Source organism: Cervus canadensis, chromosome 5 (genome assembly GCF_019320065.1).
Source record: "Cervus canadensis isolate Bull #8, Minnesota chromosome 5, ASM1932006v1, whole genome shotgun sequence".
In the NCBI taxonomy this organism is placed as follows: domain Eukaryota; kingdom Metazoa; phylum Chordata; class Mammalia; order Artiodactyla; family Cervidae; genus Cervus; species Cervus canadensis.
Genome location: NC_057390.1, coordinates 25,428,003 through 25,453,554, shown reverse-complemented (window position 1 = coordinate 25,453,554; position 25,552 = coordinate 25,428,003). Strand labels below are relative to the sequence as shown.

At 34.9% G+C, this 25,552-nt stretch overlaps 1 protein-coding gene across 1 annotated transcript in view; it reads left to right on the top strand.

Moving 5' to 3' along the window:
* The window catches only part of LRPPRC (leucine rich pentatricopeptide repeat containing), a 99,553-nt gene that overhangs the window by 41,441 nt on the left and 32,560 nt on the right, over nt 1-25,552 (top strand). The window contains exons 17-27 of the mRNA XM_043468453.1: nt 1,041-1,147; nt 1,365-1,442; nt 1,773-1,817; nt 2,168-2,272; nt 3,256-3,386; nt 4,091-4,176; nt 5,601-5,808; nt 12,997-13,121; nt 13,628-13,734; nt 24,582-24,650; nt 25,448-25,538. Of these exons, the coding sequence (XP_043324388.1) occupies nt 1,041-1,147; nt 1,365-1,442; nt 1,773-1,817; nt 2,168-2,272; nt 3,256-3,386; nt 4,091-4,176; nt 5,601-5,808; nt 12,997-13,121; nt 13,628-13,734; nt 24,582-24,650; nt 25,448-25,538 (1,152 nt within the window). The remainder of the gene's footprint in view (nt 1-1,040; nt 1,148-1,364; nt 1,443-1,772; nt 1,818-2,167; nt 2,273-3,255; nt 3,387-4,090; nt 4,177-5,600; nt 5,809-12,996; nt 13,122-13,627; nt 13,735-24,581; nt 24,651-25,447; nt 25,539-25,552) is intronic.

Below are 25,552 nucleotides of genomic sequence, written 5' to 3'. Positions count from 1 at the left end.
GTGTAATGATGGGCTAGAAGGATTACAGCAGTAAACATTTTGTTTTTGAAAGTGAAATTTGAAAACATTTGTTTATAAATCTTTACATTGATAACCGCATCATTTTGAGATCTGTGAGGTGTTTGGTATTACCATAATTGTTTTTCTAAGGACAGGATTGGGAGGGTTTTTCTTTTCAGATATTGAGGAAATGCTTCTTATAGCATCAATCAAAATAGCCTTAAAAATCAGTAATCCTTAGTGTTTATGTGATTTTAATGTCTTGCAGGTATAATTTAAACATATAGAATAGTAAAGAGGTCTTGTAGATTTTTCCACTATTTATTACCCAAAATACATTATTTTGACATTTAGTGATTTTTGTTTTCATGTAATAAAGCCTAGCATATGTGGTTTTCTGTTAAACACACACACACACAAAACCACATGGTATCTTTCTTGAAAGTTCGTATTTTTCTATCCTATGTATTAACACATGGCCCTATACATTTTATGCTTGGATGCATAGGAAAATTACTGTTGTTATGAAACATCTTTGTTAATCTTGGTTTTTCATTGGCTAATAGGCAGCTCTCCACAAGAATATTACATCTGCTTATTAAAATTATTTAACTTTCTATACTCAACATTTGCGAATCCTCTAATTTTATGTTTCCCTAAATATTGCCCACCAAAAATTAATATAGAAATATATACAAGGCATTTATTTATTCTCACTATTTGTGATTTGGACAGGAGAGGGGTAAGGCCTTGGGCAGGACCACTTCTGTCACAGAGTGGTAGAAAAAAATAGATTGAAGTAAGATTCAGTGCTGAAAAGCTGTCACTCGGTCTGAAAATAATTAATATTCCTTTCACTCACCAGTTAGATATGTGCTCCCAAACCACATAATCTCTATGCCTCAGTGATCATTGTTGCCATTTCAGAGCCTCTCATCAGGGTGACATCTCACACCAAAATGATTTCTTATAAATTAATCTTGATAACATGACAGTCTCAGTAATTTTAGTGGAATGCTTTCTCTTGTTTTTTTCCACAGAAGCTGTTGGCTATTTTCTTTATAACTTGATTGACAGCATGAGTGACTCAGAGGTACAGGCCAAGGAGGAGCGTTTGAGACAATACTTCCATCAGCTGAAGGAGATGGTACCATTTCATTTTTTGCTATATAATGCCTGTCCTGTCTGACATGTATCTATTAGATTTGAAATTGCTGCTTTTAAGTACAACCAGACCACTTCTCAATGACATATACGAGTTGGAGACTTAAATTATGTCCGAGATAATTTCTGTTAGACAAATTTCAGTTTAGTTGTCTAAAACTTGTGTTTTTTTTTTTCCCTCCTCCCTCCCCTTTGCACAGAATGTAAAAATTCCTGAAAATATCTACAGAGGCATTCGTAATCTGCTGGATAGCTACCATGTTCCTGAATTGATTAAGGTGTGTGTGAAATAATAATCAACTTCTTAAAATGCTGAATTTATATATAGAGGCATGTCAAAGTTTTATTTAAATATATTGCTTTTGGCCAAAAGTTTATTTAAATGATAGCCTTTAAAACAAGGCTTTTTATTGATTATTGGTGAATGCTGTTTATATATTGAAGAATGTATTTAAAAGTGTTTTTTACAGTGGTTATAAAGTCTGAAGAGAATTTCAGGAAAATTTTGGAAAATGGAAAAATGAAATGAGACTTCCAAAATTTGCTTTTGACATTTGCTAGTATATTTTCCATATGTTTTCTAATCCTAATTTAAATCCTGATTTTAGGATGTTAATATGTTGGTTGAAAGAGAGAAGACCGACTCTAGAAAAGTAAGTATGTTTTTTGAGTAGATTCTACATGCTGTAATAACCTCATTTAATGAGAGTTCTAGACTATGTCCTTTTAAAACCAGTGGTTCCTAACATTTTTGCCTCTAGCATAGTTCTAAGAAGTTGGTAAAAGTCGTTTACCATCTCAGAAAAATTATATCTAAGAAATCTGCATATAATATCAGAAGCTTTATAAATCCCTCAAGTCCATCCCGGATCCCCACATTAATATCCTTGATAGCATTTATGACATTTAGGAAAGGGCAGTTTAAAGAGAAGAGTGACAAAGGGTGCGTTTTCTTTGTAGTAAATTTCTTTCCTTCTTTTTTCTTCCCATTTCTGCTTCACAGCCTTCATCATCTGATTTGGAGTCTAAACTTGAAAAGCTAAAAGCTGAAAATCAACCTATAGGAGATATCCTAAAGCAGCTCATATTAATGCTATGTTCAGAAGAGGTAACGTTTGTTTAAATATTTTAAATGTGCTATTAAGATAAAAAAATTCTTTACAGATAAAAGTAAGCAAAGCCTGATATAAAATTTATTATTTTTACAATTGATTATTATACATCATGTCTGTGAAGAATGCAATTAAATGAGAGGTTAACTAACTTCAGCTACACCTTGAATGGCATGTTTTCGGGTTGCCGTAGTTTGTTTACGATAATCTGCAAAGTGAATGATAGTAACAGCCGTGATAGGTTTATCATACATGCCAAATGTCCTTTCAAGCCATGGCTCCGGTCTCTCATATCTAGATTGTCAAGCAACTGATACATGCAGTAGTCATTTGCAAGTCAAATATTACTAGGTTGTTAATGCAGGGATTGAAATTCCATTTTCCTGCTGGAAAAAAGCTCTTTCTGAGATAAAGGGTCTTTCGCCTTTTTTCAGCAGACGTCCAGCTGTACTTTTGTTCATTTTAGTGTGTGTCTGCAGTTGGGGTATATCACTAGACTTTTTCAGTTTCTAGTTCAGTATCATTTGGTCATATGCCTGTGTTTTTAGGGGAAAAAATACAGCTGACTTTAAGGTTATAATATGGCACTATTAAATTCTAAAATATTTCCTGCACATTACAGACTGTGGGGAACTTGGCAGTGATATATATTTCTGTGCATGGAAATTGGACTCACTTGGTACATATTTAATCTGGAAGTCTTTTTTCATAATACAGTACCCAAACCTAAAACATCAAATTTGGCATAGTGATCAGTTTTGCATTGCAGATAACAAATCTTTTGAATCCTTCATATATATCTTTCCTGCTTTTTAAAAGGTAGAGTAAAAATACCAGGGAGCAAGGTAAAGTTAATAATGTGTATCCATTTATTTTAAAAGTAGTGTTAACTTTTTTTATACTCTGAACATGGAAACTAGAAATTTTACACTTTTATATTAATTTCTTACTTCTTTTTCATTTCCTTCCTTTATTTTAGAACATGGAAAAAGCTCTTGAATTGAAAGCAAAATATGAATCAGATATGGTTGTCGGTGGCTATGCAGCTTTAATAAATTTGTGCTGTCGACATGATAATGCAGAAGATGCATTGAACCTGAAACGAGAATTGTGAGTACCCTGGCACTGAAACAAACCATCAGCGTTTATGCTGCTCTACAGCCCTTGATGGCTCATGTAGAGTGAATCCACTCTCATATAATGTAAATTTTAAAAATTCTCTTTTGTGAGTGCTTTTGAAATTTCATACTGTAATACTCTTTGATTAATTATGGCTTGTTTTCAGCAAGGAGTCTTTGTTTAAGTATGATAAGACATTCTATTCCTTGAAGCCAAGATTTTTTCTTCTTGATTATACAACTGCATATCACAACAGTGATGTTGTAACTATTATATAAGGCTTGTTAAATATTCCCCTTCCTGTACTGTAGTGTAAACAGAATTCTGTCCGTTTCTCAGGTATCCTTGACTTCCCACTGATAGATTTACCAAATAAAAAAGTCTCTTGGGGGTATTTCAGTATTTGCAACAAAGTGAGAATCACCTTAAGTGCCATGAAACAGAAGCATTCCTTATTCGTATCATTTGCAGATGGAAAGATAATATACATGTGGTATTACATTTTTACTTCTTTGAATATAATTACATGTAGATTTGCATATGGCCTCAAAAATAAACCTGAACTAAAAGGTAGAAGCCAGTGTTAATAAAAATTCAGATTCTGAGATTTTTGGAAAAGTGGTCAAGTAGATACTGCACTGCTATTAACAGTTAAACAACTTCTAACATAATATAAATATGACTTTAATTTTTAGTGACCGTTTAGATTCTTCTGCTGTCCTTGACACCGGCAAGTATGTAAGACTCGTTAAAGTATTGGGAAAACATGGCAAGCTCCAAGGTAAGCATCGGCACATAAAGGAAATGTGTGATGCAAGTATCTTCCCACTGGAATAACATGTGAATTGATATTAATGGTGTATCATGTCCATCCTGCAAAGTGCTTCAACACTTTGCATACAAATTTGCATGTGAATCCAACCAGAGCTGCGCGGACAGTGTCGGCCATTAGTTTTAATGGATTGGCAAGCTTGTCATTTACATTTGCACAGCTCAGTGCTTTTTGCATTTCTGCAGCTAGTTTTTATTAGCATTGCTGTTTGGGTTGAGTTTGAAGATCATGACTTATGGCACAATTTGCCTATATGCCTGCACTAATGGCTTTGTTTTTGCTTAAGAACATTGGAAGGCTGGACATAAAACCTGTAAATATAACCTTTATTCAAGAATACGAATTTTGCAGGCGTCTTTGTCTTCACTTCTGATAACATTAACAAAATATATACTTCAGTAAGGTTTCACACAGAAGTTTGCAGAGAGCTTAACTGTTTATATAGTTGATGTGTATCCTCTAACTTTCTTATAGTTGGGATAATGCTAAGCCTAATGTAATTATACCTAATAATTTATTCTTAACTATTTGATTATTTATTAACTTTCTCATTAGACTTTATTTTGAAACTTTTAAAAAAAACCTCCCTGTCTTCCTTTTATTCCTAGAGAAGATTTTTTGTTTTTAAATCATTATAGTGAAAAATGTATGGAGAAAGTATTTGACTTGATTGTTGAATTTTTCCCTAGGAAATTTTTCTAACACAGACAATCCTTTATGAAGATTAGCCTGCTTTTTTAAAATCACTTTCTATAAAGTGGTCAAAACATTTTGTCTGTGCAATAATTAATAACAACATTATAAAAATGCACTTATTCCATATCCTAAAATGTTTGTTTCTGCCTTCCTAATGAAGCTTAATGAATCTAATGTATTAACATGCAGTCTTTTGGAAAGCTTTCATTGGCTCTGCTTGGCTAATTAGTATCGACATAGCAAACAGGCCCTATCGGTATCAGACCATTAGTCTGGCTGTATATACAGTGTAAACACATCTTTATTATCTGGCCTCCTGACAAGCCATCTGCTGAAGAAACAATGGTGTGATTTAGCAGATGTTAGCTCTGAACGATAAAAGCATCCATTTAGGAGGATCTCACAGCTATAGGGCAGACCGTTCAGGGTTATGTGGTGCAGAGTGGGCACACAGTCCCTATCTATAATTTGTAGTCAAAGTTGCAGGGAAATGATAAAACCATGCTATTGTGGATTTATAATTGTAGTCTCGTTTAGAAATGCAAGTAGTAATTAACTTGAAATCGGCATTATACACTAGAATTTACATTCCTGCTGGGCTTGAAATGCTGTTTTAATAGCAGTTTGTTTTCCCTACATGAAATTACCTAAGGGTCTTTTGTGCTACTTCATTGTAGATGCTATTAACATTCTAAAGGAGATGAAAGAGAAGGATGTTCTTATCAAAGATGCAACAGTCTTGTCCTTTTTCCACATCCTAAATGGTGCAGCTTTACGAGGTGAAACTGAAACAGTAAAACAGTTGCATGAAGCCATCGTGACCCTAGGGTTAGCGAAACCATCTACCACCTTAAGTTCCCCATTGGTCACTCTGTATCTGGAAAAGTAAGTTAATTGAATTTTCAGTTTTGAGTGTTGGCATTGAAAGAATGAATCTAATCATACAGGGATTCTATTTTGTAAATTCTCTGTGATGCTGCGGAAGCCTTATTTGCCACCAAATAAGAGAATGTCTGTGGTGTAGGTGACCTTTAAAATTGCCAACAACCCTGTGGTCCTATGGATTACTTTTCAATGGAATGATCTATGGCGGTTTTGAGGGGGGGGGGGGCGGTTTGGTGGGGCATGTGATGATAGTACATGAAACCAAATCTAGTTTTCCCCAGTTTTGAGCCTTATAAGTGTTAATTATTGATAAATATAAGAAAGGATTCTCTGGGACTTTTGGTTAGACTTCGTCACTATTGTTCATGTTATGATGTGGCAGTGTCTCTTGACGGATCCTTTTTTCCGTGTATTGTTTTAATTATGTGTACCAACACAGGAATTACTGTAGCTTCGCTAAGTTATTGTATAAGGTGTCTCTGTGTCTTGTGGCAAGAAGATGAATTTTGTTAATAGGGTAAGGTTTACTGAGTTTGAAAATGTCTGTATTTGGAATGTTCATGTTGGTGCCCAATTTAAGGTATTTTTTTCAAGTGTAAATCATAAAGTCAACCTACATTCTTGTACAGAGTGAATCATTTTAGTAAGATAAAAAAGCATCCTTTATTATCTTCTTTTCGTCTAGCATTGTTTTTCTTTTCTGTTTCTAAAAATTTCTCAGATCTTTCCCCTTTGCCACTTTCTTCCATGACTTAGCACAGTTTTCTAATTGCTTATTTTGTGATTGAGGTTTTCTCATTTAGTTTGGATGTTGCTGTATCAATGCCAGGAGAAAAGTAAATGATAAATCTTAGTGTACTCATATTCTTCCCAAATTTCTGGTAGTTTTTCTTTATTTACTAAGAGCATAATTAATTGAATATAATGAATGATTTAATATTGAAAGTGTGGAATAAAAAACATCTAACTATGTTATGTTTATATATGTGTGCACACACGTTCATACATACAAATGATTTGTGAAATAATTTCTTTGACATCCAATCAAAAAGCAGTTTATCAACTTAACTGATTTGGCTAAGTCTTTAACCTCCACAATCTCAGCATTACATCTTTTTAAAGAATAGTGATTCAAACAATTACTGTGTTCCTGAGTTCTCGTGTTCACAGCCAACTTTATATAGAAATCCTGTAATTAACATGCTTCCTCCAAGAATTTTTTTGATGATCTCAAAAGACCCATCTCTGCAGATTGCATGTGGAGCTCTGCATAGGGGTTTGAAAGAAATGGGCCCAGTGCCCAGAAGAATTAGGCCCTCCTCCATCAGTGGGCAAAAATAAAATAATTAACAATGAAAACGAGGCCATGGTAAAGAAGTATCTTACAAACAGAAATACCGTGAGACAGAAGATGAAAAGTTTTCCGAGAAAGGTCTGCAGATGGGGCTCATGAACCAAGGAGAACTTCCCCCAGAGGAAAATGGGAAAAGCATGGGATTCAGATGTTAACATGGCGCATACTCTGTGCTTCTGATTTAATAGTACGGGGATTTGTTTGTCTCAGTTAAATTTGACTGTCCCTGTTAATTGGGCTAGAGAAATGTAAATTAGTACCTTTTATGATTTTTTTTTTTACTGCTTTCAGATATAAAGAGAAATTGTTACCTTCCATTTTTATTTGCCTAACTTTGTTTTTGTTTTTTGCTGTCTCTGCTTTGCAGAGCCTTTTTCCCTGACAAGATCTTTCAGTTTCATCTGTCATGATAAAAACTTTCTGTCGACTCTTTTAGAGTCAGAAAGAAGAAATTAAGGGGATAAAGGAAATTTCATGTTTTGCAGAGTACAGTAGTAGCACTCCTAATCGGGGCTAAGTTGGAGGAAAACATTGATTTTGAAACTTGTTTTCAATTGTGTTTTTCCAAATGATGGAAGATAGCTAATTATTCAGAATTATGACAAGTGCAGTACTAGGATTAATTACACTGGCCTCCCCAAAAGTCTACATGTATTTGACTTGATTAAATATGTTTGATCTTCAATAATATCATGTAACTGGCCTCAGCAGGTATAAGCTCATCTGGAGAATGAGCCTTTTATTCAAACTTGAGGTCAAATTAAGAGAAACATTTCAGAGCATGATACAAAATCTTCATCCTTTCCTTTTTGGAAAATCATTGCCAGACTGTGAAGAAAGCTGTCACTTACATACTGTAATTCTGGAACAAATCTGTGAGGTTGAGTTCCTTAGAAAGGTGATCTTTAAGATTCAGTAGATTTTAATTTTGAACTGAATTTTCCAGCATCGGATAAAACACAGGAGAAATTTAATTGTATCTGTTTGTTACCGGATAGTGTATAAAGTCCTTATTGTTATGAAAAATAATACGTTTTGTTTTATTCATTTGCTCAAGGAAATCCAAAATAATGACAGCTTTGCAAAATTTTGAAGTTGTTTAATCTGATTTGTATTATCAAAATAATTCTTGTATCGAACAGAAAAGAAACATGCTGAATTGAACAAAATTTTCATGTGTTTCGTTTACATTGGGGTTCTATAAGCCACATGTCTACATGTAGTCCACATGAACATTAAACATTTTCCTTTGTAACTACTTAAAAAATATTTTTTTAATTGAAATCATGCTTGATTCAGAAAGATGACCTGGATACTCCATACTAAGAAAGAAAGAAAAATGTTTTAAAATAGGTTAAAAGAGCTTTTGATTAGTCTTTGTGCTATGGTAAAGGAAATAAAATTAATGAAATCTGGCCATTAGTTTTAAAAGCCTAAGAATTTGTATGATGCAGTTTCAGGTTCACTTCTTGTATAGCTGATTCATTTTGGTTTCGTTGCATATGAAAAATATTTGAAGCTGTTTAACTGGATTATTTAGTGCAAATGATCAAAGAAACTTTAATTTCTGCTTTCCATTAAGGATTTTTCTGTGCTGATTTGTGCTATAAGCTGTATATACCCACATGCATTTCATTTAAGTGAATCATGGACTTTGTGCATATAATCCTCCCAGAATTCTTACTATGTTAATCTTGAGTTCACAATTTCCGTTAAGATGAACCTATGCCAGTACATTTTAAAACTCACACACTGTAACACTTCAGTGTGTTGCAGAAGTGGGAAATCTACTTTTTTAGGATGGTGGTTATTCTGTCATATACACTTCCCTTTAATTTTGGCATCTTCATTTGTACTGGATACTTTTATTATTTATGGGAATGCTTGCCTTCTAGAGTAAAACTCTTTATGTGCTGAAAGGAAATTAAGGAGGTTTGGCTCTTTTACTCCATTATTGCAATTAAGAATTTAGCATCATCCGTGCCAAAGGACAAAAGTGGTTCATTTGCCCTAGGGGAACAGGACAGTGATAAGATGATTTTTCGTCAAGGATCATTGGGTCGTAATTAAGTTACATTCATGGCTATTGCTTTTTGAAGGATGATTGGGAAATGACAGGCTTCATGTGCTCAGTACGGACAGTGTTCAGTAGGGTTTTTTCTCCCTCTGTCAGAAAATCCTGTTGAGCCTGATAATGTAAATGTGGCATTTTATTCTGAACAAAAGAGCAGGGAAATGAGCTATCTTGTCTAATCATTCAGTTGTTTAACACCGACTTCCAGTTTAGACTCAATTGGCTGGAAAGCACTTGACATGTGAAGTTAGTGCTGTTCCGAACGCATGTTTGAGTAAATTTTAAAGTAAGTGACAGCTAAATTGTACCTAGGGAAATTACAAAGCCTTCAACACAGTTAATTTTTTGGGGAGGATTAGTTGTAATTGCAACACCAGTCTCCTTGAAGATTCCTCATTTATAGATGATGAACAGAAAAAAAAAAAAAACATTTAGCTCTTTCAGGGACTGGTTCTCTTAACAGAATAATTTTTGCAAAGTCTGTGATTTCTCCTGGAATGATTTCTTTCCACACTGAACATCTGCTTAAGGTTTATAGAATAGTCGGAGTTTAAGAGTGTTAAGGTGTTTTCCCCCTCTCCCTTGTTTTGAACTTTTTTCCCCCCAACGACCTTCTTTTCTCTAGTGATTTCAGATTTTGAGAGCTTTTCAGTCGGTAAGCTCTTTAGGTAAATTGCCACTTCACCAGCACTTGATGCATAATGTCGAAGCACTTTATTCCAATTAAAAAAATCAATATTTGTCATTTAAAATTTTGATTAAGTATACTTTCTGAATTGGAAGTTATGGGTAAGCAGACTAAGTTTAAAGCTATCGATAGGTAAATAGATAGTTATCACTGGTTGTTCCTGTTCTAACAGTTCAAGTTTGTATGAAACACATTTGTGATTTTTAGTTTATTTATAAAGAAATTTGAGTTAGGAGGGCTTTGTTTTCTGGTATCGTTATAAGATCTTTGTTCCATTCTACTTTTATTTCATCAGCTTGTAGAATTTTGTTTAAAGTCATATTGAGTTAATTTGTATCAATCACAAATACTTTTAAATGATTGCTTACTTTTTATTAGCATATATTTTATTTATGAAGATTACTTTATATATATCACTGAAATACTTTGAGGGGTGTCTAGTCATTGAAAATATCATAGTGGATTTTCTGAGAGATAATATGTTAGAGTTGGTTTTCACTTAGTATTGTTTGAGGTTTCTGAAAGCAGTGGCTAAATTTTTATTTCTATTTTAGAGTAGAGTTTTAAATCAGTTCTAGTGTTTTAAAGCATACAGAAGAAAGCAAAGTCATTTTAGGATATAGAATTACACTGATTAATTAAATCTTCCCCCACGTTTGGGTGTAAAGCAGTTTCAACCTTTTTCCATTTGATATTTTGCTGCACTTACTGATGTAATCCTGCCTAATACAAGTAGTAGTCATGTGATGGTTTTCTCTGCTAGTGTGAAACATTTGAGATGGTGAACCTACTAAGCTCAAATTCATAGAACCTCACATTAGAGTATTAGAACTGAGAGGAGACCCAAAGATCCTTGAGTTCAACTGTTGTGATAATCTACTTTTTATCACCACTTCTTGAAATATGTCACATTGTTATAGCCAAGCTGCATGTAGTACTTCTCAATTAGGATTGAAATTCAAAAGTCCTATGAGTATTTTGTTTGAGTATACAAAATACAACAATATTTTAGCAATGTCAGTTTTAGATACTTTCTCATATTTTTAATTTCCATAACCAGAATTTTCAGGCTTAAATAGGAAAGATTATGATGACATCAAATTATATGAGGAATGGATATTTTTGTCTCTTTCTTAAGGTTACATGATCCAGCCAAACGTAAGTCAGAATGTAAATAGGAATGGAAAAGAAATGACTAGTCATAAGTTATTTCTATCATCAGTAGGTATGAAATGTTTCATTACAGATTTTTAATTCATTTTGTTGGCAACCTAGGATCAGTGACATTGTTATTTAAAATTACTAACAAATATATATGAATTGTTTCCATTTTGCTATCCTTGTCTTTTCTGTTGTTGTTCTGAGCATGTGTAATCTTCAGAAGCATATATTTGGAGACCAAAGACTATTAGTGTGTCTCTTTGATTGACCGAACAGTTACTCATTCATTTATTGATAGCTTTGACCTAATGTAGGGAAAATAGAATTGAGATACAATACTATTCTAGTTTGGGAATTGACCTGAAAAAGCAAATCATCCTGCCTTTTAAAAATCCGTTATGTGTTAGTTTTTCTTTTGAAAATATTTTGTTTTTCCCTTAAATGGGATTGTGGAAAGGTAATAACTGAACTTGTATCCGAAGCAAAGGAAAATACTGATTATATAAAGCTTTATATCCTATGTGGTAGCTTCTGTAGCATTTCCCTTGTATGACAGTAATCTAGCCTGCAGCATCTACTTGCAGTTTTGAAATTAACCTGTAATTTAGTCTTCACCCCAAATGACAAAAATTCAAATGACTCTGTGGGGTACCAGAAGATGCACTGTAAACAGGCTCAGTAAGGGGATGAGGTGGAGTTCCATTCCGATCGGCTCATTTTCACTGTGTCAGTATTATTGCAGTAAAATTAACGCTTCTTCATGGTATTGTACTTTTTAGTACAGTTTAAAATCTTAATCTGGATAAAATAGTAATTCAATCTAGGGCAACATAACATTTGTATAATGAACCAAAATGTGAGGGCTTCAGCGGAAAATTTTAAAAGGCTTTTCTTCCTTTCAAAAACTGTTGCACGTGTGAGAGAAATGTGTTTTCTCCACAAAGATTATCACTAGCTATACTTTTTGATCCATACCTGTAACCATGTTTGTTTGTTTTCTAAGTACATTTCATACTTTCTTTTAAAAAATCTTTTAAATTTATTATTCCAAATTATATCACCTTATTAGGTTAAACATTGCTTTTTAATAGAGCATAATGTATAATTAGATGTACTCTGAAAAGGGGAATCCAGTGACCTGATGGCAGTACCTTCCTAGTGGCCTGAGGCTAATCAGTCAATCTCTAGATGCCTTAGTTTCCTCATCTATTTAAAAATAAAGGAAAGTGGCAGGTAGACATGGATCACATTATCTAAACAGCTTTCCCAAGGTCTTAATAACTTCTTATACTGATGTTTCCCAAAGGATAAAATAGGTTTTGAGGACCCACAAGAATGTATTTCCTTACTCTTTATTTAATAAATAACTTAATGAAAATATCTTTTAAATTAATTACACACCTAGTATGAGTCCTGAAGTTATTTCCTCTTTATCTGGAGAGGCAGCAGTTTGGACATTATGGTGAGAAAGGTGAAAGTGCTTGAGAAGTTCTTGATGACCAATGATGCACATTTAGTAAAGTTTCCCAAATCTGATTATTGAGAACCATAAATGTAAGTGGTTGGAAAAAATATTTGATAGTAGTCCTTGTTTTTAGAAACAATGCATTCTTACAGCAACTTCTATATAATATGAGAAAATGCCTTCATCTTTTGGACTCTTAATTAAAAAGTGCCATTTAGCAAGTGAAATAATAAAAGGTGAAGCAGAGGAAACAAGGAGCCACTGATGACGTCTGTACTCTGAACACTGATTTTTATATAAGGATTATTTTTTTTTTTTTTTTCCATTTTGGCTTTGTGGTAGTCTACTTAAGTAAAAGCTGCCTGTGTACTTTTTGACTTGTCATTGTGTATCTTTCAGATTAATTAGATATATTTTTTCATTGTTAATATTTTGTTGTTTCCAAGGGATGACTTACCTGCTGCTCTTGAAAGCACCATTGACTGCTATAAAAAGTATAAAATCCTGCCAAGGATTCATGATGTCTTGTGTAAGCTGATAGAGAAAGGCGAGACTGAGCTAATTCAGAAAGGTTAGTTATCTTCTAATATCTTAGGGTTCTTAGTCTTTTTTTTCCTCCTCTTTCTTGCTTTTGTAATCTTAATGTGTTGCTATGAGGAGAAAATTTAACAGGAAGACAAGCACATCCAGAGAAACTTTTGTTGCGCTTCTGAGTTGAAGAGAAAAATATCAGGTAAATTTTTTTTAATGTTACAGATGTCCTTGTTTTTAGTAACTGTTCATTTTGAAAAGTTGCCCTTGGTTATTTTTTTTTGCTCCACTTTTTGATGATCTGCCTTTGTGGGGATTTTCATCCAATCTCACCATTTCTCTTTGAAGCTAGTCATAAGTGCTTAATGTCATAAATATATGCTGTTAGGTAAAGAATGTTACAGAAAATTGTTTCATATAGCTATAAGCTTTAAGTTATTCTGAATATTTATTTTAAAGTTTTCTGATATTTGTTCAGAATTCTTCAAGTGATACTGTGTTACTCTATATTTTTTCTTCTAATATATTTTCTTCTTTCCTCTCTAGCAATGGACTTTGTGAGCCAAGAACAGGGTGAAATGACTATGCTCTATGATCTCTTCTTTGCCTTCCTACAAACAGGAAATTACAAAGAAGCCAAGAAGATCATTGAGGTATGATGTTAACTACAGTATTCTAATCTGTACAGCTATTTAGACTCTTAATTAGAATATGTTTAAAAATTTTAGCCTTTAATTACACTTTTTTTTGATTCACGTTAATATAATTCAGTCCCAATAATGTGGGGTGAGGGGGGGAGACTCGGCCAGCTTCTTTATTGTATGTAATTACAGTTCAGAAAAGGCAGCCTGGTTGTATATTGAATTTGTTTCTTCACTTTGTTAAATTCACTGTTATATATCAAAATGACATTTGCATATTAAATCTTGGATTGTGGAACAATTAAATTAAACTGGCATTCCTGGGTGTAAAGTTGCTAATCCTCTTTGCCAAGGAATTCTTTGTTCTTAAAAGCAGTGGAATTTAATTTGCTGCAGACCATGCTCAGATTTATTTGTAATGCTTGTCTACAAGTTAATCAGCCAAACAAGTGCTGTCTGCAACTGTTTGGCATTTAATTTAAAATTTCTTCTTTTTTTTTTCACTATGGTAAGCAGCTTATGGGAAATGGTAGGTGACAAACCTGGGCTATTTAGGATTAGTATATTTTATCTAGGCTTGATTGAAATTTTGCTTACTGAAATTGATAAGTCAAAGGGCAACTATGAAGTCTGTCCAAATTGTGATTAATTTCGGTTTTAAAACAGTCTGTCCCCTAAAAAATCATTTCATAGAAGATGGACACATCATCTTAGATACTGCTTAATGTGTGTAAAATAAACATAAATATATCAGTCATCATGTTTCTCTCAGATATACCTTATTGCTAGCAAGCCATCTTTTCCCGAAAGTGCACATGATGGATGTCCCATGATGGGTGTCCCATGATGGATGAGACACAGAGGTAGTATTTGGCCTCCTTGCTTTTATGATGATGACTGCATATAATGGATTTGAAAATATAGGCACAGAACCCAGAAAATTATTAGTTTCTCTTGACATTTTTCAAAGAAGAGAAATGTCTAGTATGAAAAAGGACTGTGAAATTTAATTCAGAACTTTCTTCTTTTTTTCTCTTTAAACCAGTCTGTCCTTCTAGCAGAGGGAAGTAGGGGGTACTGTCTCGGACAGGTGCCTTTGTAGCTCAAGTAGTTCATTTGTATTTTCTAGGAAAGGGTATAAATTCTCTCACTTGGAAGTGCACAGTGTAGGTGTCTGAAAATGAGGGGAGCTCTCTGCCTGTTGAGTTCTGCAACTCTGTATGCATGTTATCAATATAGTAAGGCACTGATCAGAGCAGAAATAAAATTCAGGCATTCAGACAATAGCGATTAGAGGTTCTACAGCAGGAAAGCAGATGCCTCTCTCTGTGTAATAAGCAAGACATAATAGGAAGAGCAAAAGGCTTAAGAGTGGGTTCTCCTTTTGTCATCTACTTCCTATTGTGATAAAGAATAAGTTACTAAACCTTGTTAAGCTTCCTCATCTGTGAAAGGGAATATAGTATCTTTAAGATTCAATCACATAATTTAGTATGTAAAGCAGCTTGCATGTTTCTTGAATTATGGTAATAATAATATTTATTTTCTTTGCCCCTTAAAGATAGAGACTCTGTTGTCTTCTTCACCCCACGTAATTCACAAAATTATGCTTAGTGTAAGGTACATGCTTGTCACATGAATAGGCAAGAGACGCTGCCTCTTAATTACTTAAGGTTTTGCCAGTGTACAACAGTTCGTTGAGTGTAATCATTTAGGAATGGCTGTATACTGATGGCAGAACTTTTATAGTGAAAGTGTATAGAACTGCTTAAAGGATAAAGAATAGCTTTACAGAATCCTTCTGCAATACCCTAGGGTAGGACAGCAAGGCATGCAATATATGGAAATATTTGAGGCACATTTTTAGTTTTTTTTTCTTAATGGTTAGTTGGAGTTGAATTAAAGTAGGAACTTGAATTTTTTTTTTTAACTTTTTATTTTGTATTAGAGCGTAGCCAAACAAAGTGTTATCGGAGTTTCAGATGAACAGCAACGGGACTCAGCAATATATATACACACATCCATTCTCCCTCAAATTCCTCCTCCCATCCAGGCTGCCACTTAACAGAGTGGCAGAGTTCCATGTGGTATTCAGTAGGTACTTGCTAGTTATCCATTTTAAATATAGTCGTGTGTACATGTCCATCCCAAATTCCCTAACTATCCCTTTTCCCCATTCTTCCCCCCCACCACCCTCAACAGCAACCATAAGCTTGTTCTTGAAGAATGTGAGTCTGTTTCTGTTTTTTGAGTTCATTTATATCATTTCTTTTTAGATTCCACATATAAGGGATGTCATACCATGTTTCTCCTTCTCTGTCTGACTTACTTCACTTAATACGGCACGCTCTAGGTCTATCCCATGTTGCCGCAGGTGGCATTTTTCATTCTTTTTAATCACAGAGTAATATTCCATTGTATATATGTTCCACATCTTCTTTATCCGTTCCTCTGTCAATGGACATTTAGGTTGCTTCCATGTCTTAGCTATTGTAACAGTGCTGCAATGAACACTGGGGTGCATGTATCCATTTGGGCCATGTTTTTCTTCAGATACATGCCCAGGAGTGGGATTGCAGGGTCATTTGGTAACTCAATTTTTATCTTTCTAAGGAACCTTCATACTGTTCTTCATAGTTACTGTACCAATTTACATTCTCACCAGCAGTGTAGGAGGGGGAAACTCGATTTTTTGACTGTTAAAATTCAAGGCCTGGAGTTCTCCTTTGTGATTTTCTAAGGATTATTGAAAATCTTAAAAGTAATGAGTAGTAATAAACTAGGACGGTACCAGCACATGAAAGAACATAATAAATACTGAACAACATTTTTATCATTCCTCAAAATGCAACAGTGTGTTATCCATGGGTAGATTTGCTAGGGTTGAATTTCCAAAGCAAAATATACAATAAAGCTTCTTTGTATCCTCAGCACTGTGGGAGATAAGATAAGCCAGTCAGCCAGTCATAAAAATGCTCTCATTAAATGAAGACCAAGACAAGATTTGGTGTATTATATGACCTGTGTTTTTAAAATGAATTGGTTTACATATATCATAAATGTATTATGTTTTAACATAGTTTTATATTTCTAACCATCGTTTATTGCAGGAGAGTGGAATTATACCTGGTATTTTGCTATATACTTTTCTGTATTTTCTTGAGTTTTCAGTAGTGAGGATATATATATATTCTTATTCTATATATATTCAGAAAGAGTGTTGTTTTCCTCTAAAAGAAAGGCTAAGGGAGAGAAAAGTAAATCAGACCTAGATTGATCCTCAAGGAATTAATGTGAAGCTTCTTGAACACAAGATTAATACATGAAGATAACATCTGTATTAGACTGACAACTATTAACTGCTATAAGAAAAATATAAATGGTTTTGAGAGTTCAAGAGAGAAACTTATTCTTAATGTAGGAAATTAGGTGACTTTACTGATAACCGGATTTAGGGTGTGGATTGATGGATGTGGTAGTACTCTTCACATTTGGGAGTCTGATGGGGTTGGAAGTGTATTAAAGGTATTAGAGGTAGAGCAAAGAAGTAGAAAAGGGAAATCTCTAAATAGTTCCTTTTTTCCTCCAGCTTCATTGAGATATTAGTAACACTTAACATTGTATAACTTTACAGTGTACACCCTGTTGGTTTGATATGCTTATATATTACAAAATGATTACCATAGTAGTGTTATTTAACAGCTCCGTTACCTCATGTAACAATTACCCTTTCTGTGGTGAGAACATTTAAGATCTGTTTTTAGCAACATTCAAATATGAGAGTGTGTGTGTACATAAGCTGTAGTATTAGGTATAATTGTGATGTTGTGCATTAGATCTCCAGAACCTATTCATTTTAGAATTGGAAGTTTGTACTGTTTGACCAGCATCTCCCTGTTCCCCCCCACCCCCGAGACCCTGGCAGCCACCATTTTATGTCCTGGTTTTAGGAGTTTGGCTTTTTAAGATTTCACATATAAGTGATAATCATAAAGTCTTCCCCCTTTTCTGACTTATTTTCCTTAGCGTGATGCCTTCATGGTCCATCTGTGTTGACACAAATGGCAGGACTTCTATGTGCGTGAGTGTATGTGTGTGTTGTGTGTCTGACTTAAGTCTTATAATTTTCAATGTACAGATCTTTCATAGCCTTGGTTAAATTTATTCCTAGGGTTTGTTTTTTTTTTTAATCATTTTGATAATCTTGTGAATTAGGAGTGTTTCAATTTTTTTTTTTTTCAGGTATTTTGTTCCTAGTGGATAGTAGTCAAACTGACTTCTTTATGTTTATTCTGCATCCTACCACTTTACTGAATCCATTGATCAGTTCTAATAGTTTTTTGGTGGAGTCTTTAGTATTTTCTACATGTAAGATCTTGTCAACTGCAAACAAAGCCAGTTTTATTTTTTTCCTGATTTCCTAAATAAATCTTTCATCCTGGGGTATAGGATTTATAAGAAATATCTTGTAAGGGTAGGTTGTTTCCAGAGACCCTTCAGTATCTGAATAAGCAGCTGGAGTTCATTCAGAAGACAGTGAATTCTCAGCAATGTTAGAAAGAAGTTTATACTAGCAGAAGGATGTGTGATAGGTGAAAGGAGGTTTGGGACAGTAAGATTAATAGGATCTGAATTAGGATAGTGGTTGTAGGGATTTTCAGGACACTTTACTCAGTCATTTTAAATGATATGTAATAGTAGATATCTCAATGCTAGTGACCTTAGTTAGCAGAAAGTATGGTGGAGACTGGGAAAGATTGAAGGCAGGAGAAGGGGACAACAGAGGATGAGATGGTTGGATGGCATCACCGACTTGATGGACATGAGTTTGAGCAAGCTTTGGGAGTTGGTGAGGGACAGGGAAGCCCGGCGTGCTGCAGTCCATGGGGTTGCAAAGAGTCAGACACATCTGAGCTATCGAACTGACTGGTGATGAATTAAGGGCTTCTCAGGTGGCTCAGTGGTAAAGAATCTGCCTGCCAAGCAGGAGACATGGGAAGATCCACTGGAGAATGAAATGACAATCCACCCTTGTATTCTTGCCTGGGAAATCCCGTGGACAGAGGAGCTTGGCAGGCTATGGTCCATAGGATTGCAGAGAGTTGGACATGACTGAGCAACTAAACAAAAATGATGAATTAACAGAGGCATAAGATCATCTAAGCTCTGACTTAAGATGCATTGAGCTCTAACTTAGATCTGACAGCAGCACCTCCCATTATGAACCCTTATAAAGTTGGCATTGGCAGATTTCGTCACTTCAAACCGGGTAAAGTTGGAGGAAAAAAAAGAAACTGGGTAATGTCCTTTAACTAAGGTGGTTGATAAAATTTGCGTGGTTTCTAAAATTTGCATGGCTTCCCAGCATGATCAATTTCCCGTCCATTTCTCTCTCCCTTCCTTAAGGGTTAGGGATCACATCTTACAGTCTGTCCTAAAGATAGACTTTAGAAAGATGAAAGTGCAATAATTGTTTTATTGTAACAGAACGTGCTATAAAAGTATCTATTTCAGACTAGATCTTTTTGAGGAAGTTATGTTTGGGATGAGACCTAAAGGATGAACTAGGAGCAAGGCATGTAATAAGTGGAAGCAAAAACATCTCACTTAGAGGACGCTACCTGTGCAAAGGCCCCAGAGCAGGACAGGACTTTTCTTCTCTATCCCTGTTCTTTCTCTTAAGGCTCCTTCAGACAGCACTGCTAAGACCACATCTAGAGTGTCTGGGACAGTGTTAAACACTGAATGTTAGCTTTGTGCTCTGCTTTCTCTGTGATGTTCTTTCTTGTGTTGGAAGTCAAACCCTTTTCTCTCTTCTTCAGTCTCATCCTCTGTAGGCTAACTGTCCCTCGTTCCTTCCAGTATTCTTCTGGCACATTCTGGAATGAAATGTGCAACTGGGGAAATGTTCACAAATTATTTTTATACACTTGTAATATCAGATAAATACATTTGGTGTGTTGTATTTTGTCTTCCCAGTGATGATGGTCAACCTGATTGTTCCCCTGTGTATGCTGTGTTGTGCTTCGTCATTTCAGTCGTGTCCAGTTCTTTGCAGCCCCCATGGACTGTAGCCCATGAGGCTCCTCTGTCCATGGGGATTCTCCAAGGCAAGAATACTGGAGTGGGTTGCCATTCCCTTCTCCAGGGGATCCTCTGGGATCGAACCCAGGTCTCCCACATTGCAGGTGGATTCTTTACTGTCTTGAACCACCAGGGAAGCCCATGAATACTGGAGTGGGTAGCCTATCCCTTCTCTAGGGGATCTTTCTAACCCAGGAATCAAACTGGGGTCTCCTGCATTGCAGGCGGATTCTTTACCAGCTGAGCTACCAGGAAAACCCTCCCCCTGTGTATAGAGTCAAGTAAAGCTTAACATGTGTTAATGTTTAAAATACACCAAGTTTAAAGACTCACTATCAGTGCCACTACTCATCTAGTCATCTTTGTAGGTTTTCTGTCCTTTATTCAATGCATATTTCTTTTGTATATACTTGAAATTGAATCATATAGCTTACATAATACTTTCTTCACCCTACATCATTGTCTCTGCATTCTCTGAATGTCGATAAGAACTGTTCTGAAGCATTTTTAATGACTACATCATTCTTTTGTATAAGATGATTTGCCCATTCCTCTTTTGAGAAAATTTTTCACTATTGTAAGTAGTCCTCATAATTCACATCTTTACCTCCTAGTATATTTGTTTTTCAGATTATTTACTTAGGATCATTTCTTGGAAGTGGATCATATGTTATTATCATTTTTAAGGCCCCTGATGCATAAAGACAAAAATTTTGTTGTGTGTTTATAGACACCTCTTTTATGGTTCATAGTAGCAAAGATTGGACTAAAACCCAGGCCTCCTGAGTTCTAGTATTCTAGTCCCATACTTCTTTTGCTACATATTATGATAAAATAGGGTGGTATTTCTTTGTTTAGAGAAAATGACTTCATTCTTTTAGTCAAGTTCATTCACCTCCCAGGAAAGAAGTGTTGTGGGCCATTTAAATAAATTAACACTGTTTAGATAATTCATTTTATGAATGGTTTTAAGATTGCAGCTTACGTCCAGGGAGAGATGGTACAGACAAGTACAGAAAGTTAAATGATGACATGAAATGTTAAATAACCATATTAAAAGTTTCTGTATAGAATTGTATCAGTTTTATTCTTAACCCTTTGAGCAGCTCAGTCATTAGAGCCACGTTCTCAGGATACAAACACCAAGATGAGTAAGAGTCTACTTTAAACTTACTTAGCATTTTTTCCTCTAACCTTGTCTCTTGAGGTTCAAACCTAGATTACAAGCTTAGCAGTATAACCAATATTAGTAACATTTTAATACTTCTCAGATGATTTTCATGTACATCTTCATGTGAGCTTCACAGAACAACTCTGAGGAGTAATTTGGGTGGTGAAACTTCTGTTCAGGCTATGAGTGTGGAGGTTCTTTAGTTAGTAGTTGTCATGGATTTGGAGATTGCATCCTGATTTCAAATTTTCTGTTGGTTCCCTTACACCATTTCTGCCTCTGCTTCCATGATCTCTCTTTTTAAAAAATTGAGATAAGATATAACGTTTCATTAAGTTAAGGTGTTGGACCTGTTGATTTGATATATTTATATATTCAATATGGGGCTTCCCTGATGGCTCAGATGGTACAGAATCTGCTTTCTATGCAGGAGACTCGGGTACGATCCCTGGGTCAGGAAAATCCCTTGAACTAGGGAATGGCAACCCACTCCAGTATTCTTTCCTGGGGAATTCTATGGACAGAGAAGCCTAGTGGGCTACAGTCCATGGGGTCTCAAAGAATCAGACACGAGTGAGCAACTGACACTTCACTTTCTTTTTCATGTATTCAATTCAGCCTCCATGATCTCGCAACCTTTAATATCTGAACCACCAAAACAACTTAAAATTTCTCCAGAATTTCTCTTTCTTGAATTTTCCCTCCCTCTTTCTCTGCCATAACATTTCAGCCAGAGTAAATTTGCTGTCTTCTCAGGGGACAAATCCCTTCTTTTTATGACTTTGCCTTTAGGACCAAAATTTTGGATTATAGCAGTCTCCCAACCTTTGTTCCTCCTTCCTTTGTTTTTTAACAGATCAGATTCAGGGCTTTATTCTCATTTGCCTGCCTTAATAAGCCAAAATGGATCTCATATATAAAGAAGGGATTTTAGAGCTAGTTCCCCCACTGTGTGCGTGTGTGTGCTCAGTCGTGTTCGACTTTCGCAACCCTATGCATTGCAGCCAGCCAGGATCCTCTGTCCATGGCATTTCCCAGGCAAGAATACTGGAGTGGGTTGCCGTTTCCTTCTCCAGTTCTCCCGCTTCTGTCCCCCAAATGTCAGGAGATGTCAGTTCTCATGCCAGTTTATACTCCCTCTCTCCCACGAGTTACTTAGTATCTTCTGTAACACCAGGATCATATTTAGTTAAGGATAATTAGACTGTTGGTTTGACTTGCTCAGCCATATTTTCCTCCTTACTAGACATGGTCTTTAAGTCTGTCTCTGGAGAGTGTAGAGAAAGGACAATTGTTGAAAGTTTTAATAATTACCATGATACCCTTTTACTCCTTGCTGTTTTGGCTCTGGGGATTGATACTTGGGTTTTTTAACTGTCAAAAAACTGTTTTTGTTTGTCCCATCCTCCTTGTGCATTTGATTTTGCTCCTCCTACTTCAGCTAGAGGATGTGAAGCCAGAGTAGTGGTTTTCCATTTCTAGCAGAAATGGTAACAAAACTTAGAACAGGTAAAAATCACTATTTTAGTTAAATTTAAAATGATTTCCTTTGAGGTTGAGTTTGAAGTAGAAGAATCTTTGTCTGTTTTCACTTCAAAACGATAATTATCAATATTAAACTTGATATCTGTTTCTACTAATATACATAGAAACCTGTTATGATAACAGCAAATTTATATCAGTGATATAAAAAAATTAATGAAAATTATTTTTTAAATTGGGATTACTTTTTTCTGATACAAGTGAACCTAGTTCTGAATTGCAGCTGCACAAAAGTGTGTTTTGAAGCACAGTAACCCAGGTGGAAACAAACATGCTGTTTGTTTGTTTTGTTTAATTACAATAATTACTTTATCCTCACTGTCTATTAAATAGATTGTACATAGGAAAAACAGGAAAAATTAGAGTTGAGTTCATTGTTTTAATTACGCTTTAACTGGTTTTGGATAAGTTATATTTAGCATCCCAATTAGAATTCTGTTCTCCATGTCTTTATTACATTTTCTTTTCTTTTTTTTGTCTTTTGCTTTCAACTTACAGTGTTTAAAATTCAATAAGATGTTAAGAGATAAGCCAGAAATGTAGACTGTTATAGAAGCCTAGGAGATTTAGTTAATCTGACCTAGATGTTCTTTTGATGATTGAGATTCATTTGGGAAAACAGTCCTTAATTTCATAGTGAAGCATAGGAATATCTGCCATGTAAGTCAGTTGTCCTGCCAGTGACAGGCAGATTAATCGGCCACAAAAAGGAAGAGTTTGTCATGACGGTTGTGCTATTTAGATCATTGCCATTTGGATGAGCAATAACATTGAAAGTTGTAAGTGAATGTAGCCCTTACATTTTGCCATGTTCTAAAGAGGATTATCTAGTATTTTTTTCAAGGGCTTTTTGTGTACATTTGATGTTGGCTTCGTTTTCAGTGTAACGCATGTGAAACAGAACAGATAATGTGAGAACATCCTTGAGTAGAAATTGTAGTGATGTTTGAGAATGTATATATGTCAACGGTTAATTTATTCCACATTTATTTCTTGTAACCCAAAATGTGGGTACTTGCACAGTTAGAATGAGAACACTTAATTTACAAACTTCTATACCAATTTTTCTGCCGTTCTACCAAAGCCCTGAGGTGTTGGTTCTTGCGTCAGCTTTTAATTTAACATTGTACGATATTATTTTAAGAAATAAAACATAATGAGGGCTTAGAAATAAGAGATCAGATTTGAGGGTTGCTTGATGTAGTCCACAAAACTGAGTAGAGAAAGCAGTAAAGATATGTCCTCTGGACTGTGATCATGTATTAAATAATGTAGTGTTTTCTTAGGGAAGCCCTCATAGATGATGAAGATGCTGTAGGTAGAGTGACAGATCCTTAAAATTACATGTGAAGTGGTTTGTCTTTTATTTCAGTATCCAAAATTGTAAAGTAGTTGTTTTGAAGCCAGAGTTATTGACTAATTATTAGTTATTCCTAACTGAGGCTATAACATACATCTCAATTATTGAAATAAACTAAGACTATGAACTAACTGAGTACTTGGATTGTTTTTAGTACTTATCTCTTGAAACATTTAGTTTTTGATACTAAGCAAGCATGTGTGGTAATCACAATACTTTCATCACTAAGTTTTACAAGGCATGTTTCTTTAAAAGCCATTGGTTTATCATTGTGATAATTATTAAGTCTATGTAACGTATTAATAATTTTTGCTTTCTGAATCTATTGGGATCTCTATAAAGTGTGTGTGTGTGTCTAATTTGATATATTTTGGAGTTGATTTAGTCCATCATTTCAAGGTTTCTTTCTTTTTCAACTACAGAACACATAGCCATTTTTAATAATTATAGATTTATGGAATTCAAATTGACCTACAGAGTAGCATTTTGAAATAACCCGAATCTTCTAGACCTTGGTTAAGTATAGGTTGTTCTAATCCTAAAGGTCCTTGATAACTGTGGGATTAAGTTATAGATATCTTTTAGTATATACATTTGGGAAGGAGGCAGCCAGGATCATTAGAAGGAAAACTATCATTGAGGGAAAATTAACATTTGGCTAAAGTCTTACCTTGTGTGCTGTATGATTATTTTATTTTACAGACTCCAGGCATTAGAGCTCGGCCTACAAGACTTCAGTGGTTTTGTGATAGATGTATTGCAAATAATCAGGTTTGTGTTTAATTTCTGGTCTCCCTCACCTAAAACTGTGAGTAGAAAGCAAGTGTCCTCCGTGTCCTGTGAGCATTTGGGGATTTCATGAGAAACAGCTTTGGTTACCTTGGTTGTTTTCCAAATAAGCAATCGCTTAATTCTGGTTCCTGTGGTCTATAGAATCCCTAAAAATAATAACATGGGCTCTGAAGATTTTAGCTGGCTTCATTCTACTTGTTGGTTTGAGCAGGGCTGACGTTGTTTCCTTGGCAGTTGAAATCTGCTTCAGTCGTTAGTGACCAGAGGAAATGCTTGGTGGGAGCCCAGTGGAGTGTCTACTTCACTCCAGCCCAGATGCCTCTCACATCGTGCCAAGAAAAAACCACAGGGAAAGAGGAGTATAAAGTTGGGGTAGAAGAGTATTCCTGTTAACAGATAAAGATATAGTCACTGAGTCCTCCACCCTCAATATCTTTGAATTTTCCAAAATGCTCCTCCATGGAGGTTTTCACAACTAGAGAATTATTCATATGTATTCTTGTCTCCAAAGAATCCTTTAGCTCTTTAGTTTAAAATTGTTTTTAATTGTGATAAAATACATACAGCATCACATTTATCATTTTAATCATTCTTAATATGTGTAGTTAGTGGCATTAAGTACAGTTGCATTCTTGTGATCAGTCCTTTAACTTTTGAAGTAAAGTTAGCCTGCCCTTTGGGTAAAGCTGATTTGAAGAATTTTTCAACTGTGACTTGTCAACTATAAAATATATCCTTTATACAATCTAGATCTCTCTGTTAATCTTATTTTTAAGGTTGAAACTCTAGAAAAATTAGTGGAGCTGACACAGAAGCTATTTGAATGTGATAGAGACCAGCTATACTACAGTCTGCTAAAACTATATAGTAAGTAATATGAC